The sequence below is a fragment of the Artemia franciscana genome, unplaced genomic scaffold (genome assembly GCF_032884065.1).
Source record: "Artemia franciscana unplaced genomic scaffold, ASM3288406v1 Scaffold_3648, whole genome shotgun sequence".
Taxonomy (NCBI): Eukaryota; Metazoa; Arthropoda; class Branchiopoda; order Anostraca; family Artemiidae; genus Artemia; species Artemia franciscana.
In genome coordinates this window covers 38661-44783 of record NW_027064244.1, presented here as the reverse complement: position 1 = coordinate 44783, position 6123 = coordinate 38661, and the positions used below count along the sequence as shown (strand labels likewise).

Below are 6123 nucleotides of genomic sequence, written 5' to 3'. Positions count from 1 at the left end.
TAGACTATTTTATGATTGCACATGGTAAAGAATGTGATTAAAGGCTCTTTTCCTATTTCAAAAGTTTTAGTTTTCGGGGCTAATAGCTATGTCTGGGAAAAAATGAAGATATTAGACTATTTTATGATTGCGCATGGTAAAGAATGTGATTAAACGCTCTTTTCCTATTTCAAAAGTTTTATTTTTCGGGGGTAATAGCTACGTCCATGGAAAAAATGAAAATATTAGACTATTTTATGATTGTACATGGTAAAGAATGTGATTAAAGGCTCTTTTCCTATTTCAAAAGTTTTAGTATTCGGGGGTAATAGCTACGTCTGTGGAAAAAAATGAAGATATTAGACTATTTTATGATTGCGAATGGTAAAGAATGTGATTAAAGGCTCTTTTCCTATTTCAAAAGTTTTAGTTTTCGGGGGTAATAGCTACGTCCGTGGAAAAATGAAGATATTAGACTATTTTATGATTGCACATGGTAAAGAATGTGATTAAAGGCTCTTTTCCTATTTCAAAAGTTTTAGTTTTCGAGGGTAATAGCTATGTCTGTGGAAAAAATGAAGATATTAGACTATTTTATGATTGCACATGGTAAAGAATGTGATTAAAGGCTCTTTTCCTATTTAAAAAGTCTTAGTTTTCGAGGGTAATAGCTATGTCTGTGGAAAAAATGAAGATATTAGACTATTTTATGATTGCGCATGGTAAAGAATGTGATTAAACGCTCTTTTCCTATTTCAAAAGTTTTAGTTTTCGGAGGTAATAGCTACGTCTGTGGAAAAAATGAAGATATTAGACTATTTTATGATTGCGCATGGTAAAGAATGTGATTAAGGGCTCTTTTCCTATTTCAAAAGTCTTAGTTTTCGAGGGTAATAGCTACGTCTGTGGAAAAATCAAGATATTAGACTGTTTTATGATTGCGCATGGTAAAGAATGTGATTAAAGGCTCTTTTCCTATTTCAAAAGTCTTAGTTTTCGAGGGTAATAGCTATGTCTGTGGAAAAAAGAAGATATTAGACTATTTTATGATTGCGCATGGTAAAGAGTTTGATTAAAGGCTCTTTTCCTATTGCAAAAGTTTAGTTTTCGGGGGTAATAGCTATGTCTGTGGAAAAAATGAAGATATTAGACTATTTTATGATTGCACATGGTAAAGAATGTGATTCTACTCCAATAGGAGCGCCTTAGCTTCGCCTCGAGTTAAACTGAGATAGACGGGTGCAATCGCCTCAATTGACCAAACCAAACCAGTTGACGTTCGCATTCGCTTTGATTCAGACCAAATTAAATAATGAGTGACAGTGAAATAGTGATTGGACTATTGGACGCGAATAGTGATTGGACGCGTCGCAGAATACTCTCAAGTGAGAGTGATAGTGATCATAGAACAAATAGTGGCTCTCGGAGCCCAGAGTTTCAAACTCATGCTCGATATGGCTCTCGGAGCCCTCAAATTAATTCTAGGAATGACAAATCTAGCTCTCGGAGCCCACAAATAGGTTCTAGAACCATGAGAACTGCTCTCTGTGAGCCCCGTAAAAATCCATGAAAAAAAAGCGGAAGGCTTCTCCGGAAAAGCGAAAAGGTAAAAGATTAAAAGAAAACACGTCAAATGACTCTCTATTCAAAAAGATTTCTGAGGAACGTTCTGGTAACAAAGAGGGTCCCCAAGATCCAAAAAAACTTGCCAAAGTTGCAAATAGAGCTTTCTCCGAGCCTTTGGAAATAGGGAAGCTAAAAGATTTATTTGAGCGCCACCCTAGGCCTGCGAATACAGATAAAATTGTTGTTCCCAAGGTGAATAGTGAGATTTGGGCCACTCTCTCAGCACGTGCTAAACAGAGGGATGCTAAGGCACTTCAAGTGCAGCGGACAATTGTTCACTCAACCTTTTGTGTTTTAGAGGCAGTAAATGATGTCCTTGAGCTCGAAAATGAGCATATCAAAGAAAAGGTTGTTAAAAACCTAACAGATGCAGTTCACATGCTTGGCCTCACCAATTATGATTTAAGTCTAAAAAGACGCCATGCAATGAAATTCGAGTTGAGCCCAGATCCCATGGTGGCATCCGCTTTATGCGCTCCCGAAGTCAAAGTCACGGAGTTTCTTTTTGGCAAAGATGTTGCAAAAACAACGTCCAAAGCCAAATCCGTGGCGGATTTGAAAAAATCATTTGGAAGACCAAAAAACGTGCAAGGGGGGGGCCTAACGTTATCGCCGATGGCAGAACGAGGCTCCCCGTCCATTCTATCGAAAAAAGCAGAACCAGGACCGTCAGGAGAGGTCGAAATTCCAGAACTTTCAGAAAAGGGATCGCAAATAAGTGGCAAATATGTACCATTTAACATACCCTGACCTTGAGTTTTATGATTTTGTTGTAAATTTCAATAGGCAGTCCAAACATTTGGTTGATAATTTTAAAGCAGGGATAATTAGTAAGTTTATCTCAAAATGGCAATCAATAACAAGTGATTTGAATATTTTGAATATTGTGGCTTCAGGCTATAAGATTGAATTCGAGAAAAGACCATTAAAAGCTTTGGTAACAAAAAACAAAAGTTTTACGCCTGAAGAAATGCAGGCTATACGAAAAGAAGTTTATATTTTATTGCATAAAGGAGTTATTATTAAAGTACCCGAGTTCAGAATAAAAGGAATACTTTGTGTTTCTCCCGTTTTTACGGTCCCAAAGAAAGATGGGTCTTCTCGGTTTATTTTGAATCTTAAAAAATTAAACGAAAGTATTAAATATTACCATTTTAAAATGGAAAGTGTTCAGTCTGCGGTTCTTTTAATGACAAAAAATTGTTATATGGCCTCTGTTGACCTTGTTGACTTTTATTATTCATGCCCTGTTGATTTTGAGTATCAATTATGGCTTTGTTTTGAAGTAGATTGTTATTATGCTTTCACATGTATGCCAAACGGCTTATCATCTGCCCCAAGGGTTCTCACGAAACTTATGAAACCCGTTTTCTCCCTTCTTCGACGAAAAGGTTATATGTCAATTGTTTATCTAGACGATACCCTTCTTCTGGGAAGGTCAGTTTTAGAATGTCAAAACAATGTCTATGAAACAGTGAAATTACTGTCAGAGCTGGGGTTTGTAATTCACCCGGGGAAGTCAGTTCTCATTCCAAGTCAAAGAATAGAATTTCTGGGTTTTTTATTAGATTCGCGATTAATGTGTATTTCCCTGCCGAAAGAAAAATTGAAAAGGTTCTAGATTCAGTTTCAAAAGTTCTCCGTCAAAAATCGACTACGATTCAAAATTTGGCCGAAACTCTAGGTGTTCTTGTTTCAACCTTCCCAGCAGTGGAATTAGGGCCTTTATATTACCGGAAAGCGGAATCATTGAAAATTCAAGCACTAAAGCACGCGAAGGGTGATTTTGCGGCTAGGCTAACTTTAACATCCGATGTAATTTCCGAATTGCATTGGTGGTTGAACATTGCCAACCATGCGTCTAAAGCAATTGAACCTAGGTCAATTGACAAATATTTGTGTAGTGATGCATCCAAATTAGGCTGGGCACTCGTGGATGAATATTCCATGAAAACAGCCACAGGCGAATAGTCCTCAGAAGAGAAGGGATTTGACATCAATGTTTTAGAAACGAAGGCCGTTTATCTGGGATTAAAGTGTTTTGCTCAGGATATTAAGGGCATTCATGTCAGGCTGCGTTCAGATAGTATAACCACAGTAGCTTATATAAATAAAATGGGAGGAACAAAATCTCAATTGTATAACTATTTCGCAAATAGGATCTGGCAGTTAGTATTGCAGGATAAAGGGTGGATATCTGCAGAGCATGTGCCAGGAGTTGCTAATATCGCGGATAAAGCATCTCGAAAATTTGATAATGAAAAAGAATGGAAATTGAATTCTAGAATATTCGTTATTTTGAATTCGTTGGTATGTCAGTCGATAGATATTGATCTGTTTGCAACCAGATTAAATTTTCAGATTAAACCATTTGTTTCTTGGAAACCAGATCCAGAATGTTTTTTCGTAGATGCATTTGCAATGAGTTGGGAGACTCATTTCTTTTATGCTTTTCCCCCATTTAGCTTACTTCTGAGGACCCTTCAGAAGGTAGAGACAGATCAGGCAACTGGTATTTTGATTTTCCCAAACTGGACCACACAAGTTTGGTATCCCTTACTATTAAAGCTCTTAATAGGAAGTCCTATACTTTTACCAAATGATACTTTTACTTTCTCTTCCACAGAAACCGACCTTACACCATCCATTGTCCAAAACGTTACGCCTAGCGGCTTCTGTCGTCTCCGGCAAGGGCTTCACCACCAAGGATATTCTCCTTCCACAGTCGATATTATCATGGATGGATGGCGGGATTCAACTAAGCGTCAGTACAGGGTTTACATTGAAAAATGGATCGACTTTTGTGGAAGAAACACAATCCAGGCCTTGGAGGCAACTGTACCGGAGACTTTGACCTTTCTTACGGAACTGTTTTACTCAGGTGTTGGATACAGTGCTATTAATACTGCGAAGAGTGCTTTATCCGCAATTTTACCAAGCCTTCAGTTAGGCAGTAATCACATCACTAAGAAATTCATGAGAGGTGTCTTTAATAGCAGGCCTAGCCTACCCAAGATTTCTAGTATTTGGGATGTAAAATGTGTATTCGATCTATTTAGATTACCAGTTTGGGATATCGAAAACCTTAAATTAAAGTCACTAACACAAAAATTAGCGGTTTTATTGATTCTATCGGCTTGTGAAAGAGTTCAGTTGTTGGCCAGTTTGTCACTTAATAATATGATAAATAATGACGATGGAAGTTTTGATTTTCAAATTAATGTGCTATTAAAAACAACGAAACCGGGAAACCACAAATCAGTAGTTAAATTTCGACCTTTTCAAGAGTCGTCCCTTTGTCCGGTGACGCACTTAGCTAGGTATATTAGAATGACGTCATACCTGAATAGAGACGACGCACTTTTTCTTACATATCGTAAGCCTTATACCGCTGCGTCCAAGTCATCTATTTCTAGATGGATAAAAGAAGTATTATTTCTTGCAGGTATAGATACCAGTGTTTACGGTGCTCATAGCACACGGTCTGCCTCAACGTCCCACCTTAAAGCAAGAGGAGTTGATGTTGACCAAATCATAAGATATGTAGGCTGGACAAATGCTAAAACGTTTGCAAGGTTTTATAATAAACCAATTGAAAGTGAAAAACAGTTATCTGTTTTTCGAAGTCACTCATCGCATTCTGTTATATTTGAATTATTTTACTGTAAATGAAATTTTGTACAGCGGCCTCTTTTTATTGAATAGGGCTATTATTGGTCATTAGTGTTGGTTTAGCTCATGCTGAACTTTAAAATCTCAGTTTAACTCGAGGCGAAGCTAAGGCGCTCCTATTGGAGTAGAATTTATAAATTAAACGAAAACTTACCAAGTTTGAAGTTTGATTGTAATTCTACTCCAAAGAAGGAGCGCCAGCGTAGCTGAGAGTTCAACTGCCCTCCCAATTTCCCTTCCCGTTGAACTCTCAGCGTTTCATCATGAGCTTAACCACCGCATACTACAACGACTTTAAAACACTGGTTTGGTTTGGTCAATTGAGGCGATTGCACCCGTCTATCTCAGTTGAACTCTCAGCTACGCTGGCGCTCCTTCTTTGGAGTAGAATTACAATCAAACTTCAAACTTGGTAAGTTTTCGTTTAATTTATAAATTAAAGGCTCTTTTCCTATTTCGAAAGTTTTAGTTTTCGAGGGTAACAGCTATGTTTATGGGAAAAATGAAGATATTAGACTGTTTTATGATTGCACATGGTAAAGAATGTGATTAAAGGCTCTTTTCCTATTTCAAAAGTTTTAGTTTTCGGGGGTAATAGCTATGTCTGTGGAAAAAATGAAGATATTAGACTATTTTATGATTGCGCATGGTAATGAATGTCATTAAACGCTCTTTTCCTATTTAAAAAGTTTTATTTTTCGGGGGTAATAGCTACGTCTGTGGAAAAAATGAAGATATTAGACTATTTTATGATTGCACATGGTAAAGAATGTGATTAAAGGCTCTTTTCCTATTTCAAAAGTTTTAGTTTTCGGGGGTAATAGCTACGTTCGTGGAAAAATGAAG

At 37.2% G+C, this 6123-nt stretch overlaps 1 protein-coding gene across 1 annotated transcript; it reads left to right on the top strand.

Annotated features, from left to right (window-relative positions):
• Positions 1-3720: 3720 nt before the first annotated feature.
• On the top strand, positions 3721-5277 carry LOC136043189 (uncharacterized). The gene has a single exon (XM_065728123.1). The coding sequence runs from the start codon at positions 3721-3723 to the stop codon at positions 5275-5277; it is 1557 nt and encodes a 518-aa protein (XP_065584195.1).
• Positions 5278-6123: the final 846 nt, after the last annotated feature.

Bases quoted from the DNA above. Each gene is read 5' to 3' on its own strand.
- LOC136043189 (XM_065728123.1), top strand. From the start codon at position 3,721: ATGGGAGGAACAAAATCTCAATTGTATAACTATTTCGCAAATAGGATC.